The 841-nt window shown below is 60.4% G+C and overlaps 1 protein-coding gene across 1 annotated transcript in view; it reads right to left on the minus strand.

The window, feature by feature from the left end:
• LOC108803187 (chloride channel protein ClC-Kb-like) overlaps nucleotides 1-841 on the minus strand; it is a gene marked incomplete at its 5' end in the record, with an annotated part of 10580 nt that overhangs the window by 2618 nt on the left and 7121 nt on the right. Inside the window, 1 exon segment of the mRNA XM_018575028.1 lies at nucleotides 630-730. Coding sequence (XP_018430530.1) covers nucleotides 630-730 — 101 coding nt within the window.

Raw genomic sequence — 841 nt, forward strand, 5'->3', positions numbered from 1 at the left:
TCCAAGAACTGGGAACCAGAACGGAGAGAACCCGCCGCCGGCAGTACCTGGAAGTGTCAGTTGATTGGTGGCATCAGATCATGTGACCATTGGGATCAGAAGCTGCTTGAAGCTGACACCACTTACGGGGGGGACTTTATAGGGGCGCACCCAATACCCAGCGCCCCCATCCCCCCGGTGTCCGAGTCTTGTGCAACCGAAATGATAGTCCCCTCTTTGTATCTGTCATGAGCAGGGTGTCACCTGGAAGGTCCATGTCCTGGGCCTCTGATGTCACAGGAGGTCACATGACTGCGGCCGGTCAGGGGATGTCACAGGTGGTCACATGACTGCGGCCGGTCAGGGCATGTCACAGGAGGTCACATGACTGCGGCCGGTCAGGGCATGTCACAGGTGGTCACATGACTGCGGCCGGTCAGGGGATGTCACAGGTGGTCACATGACTGCGGCCGGTCAGGGCATGTCACAGGTGGTCACATGACTGGGGCCGGTCAGGGGATGTCACAGGTGGTCACATGACTGCGGCCGGTCAGGGCATGTCACAGGAGGTCACATGACTGCGGCCGCCCCTACAAGCGACAAGTTGGGGATTTGGCAGCAGAGACAGACTGACGGCGCCGCTCGCTCACCTTCTGGACCGGGGCTCCGGGCTCCTGCTGGGACTCCTCGTGCGTCTCCAAGAATCGGATCAGCTGAGAGCGCTTCACGGTGCCGACCAGGACCCGGGACTCTGGGGAGAAGGTCACACACTCGGGTCTCATTCTATCCTGACAACAGAACTCCCAGTGATCCCTACACTTTATAACCCGACCTCTGCCGGTGGGGGCCAGGCTTCATCGGG

This window comes from Nanorana parkeri, unplaced genomic scaffold (genome assembly GCF_000935625.1).
Source record: "Nanorana parkeri isolate BGI_ZX_2015 unplaced genomic scaffold, ASM93562v1 scaffold3477, whole genome shotgun sequence".
In the NCBI taxonomy this organism is placed as follows: Eukaryota; Metazoa; Chordata; class Amphibia; order Anura; family Dicroglossidae; genus Nanorana; species Nanorana parkeri.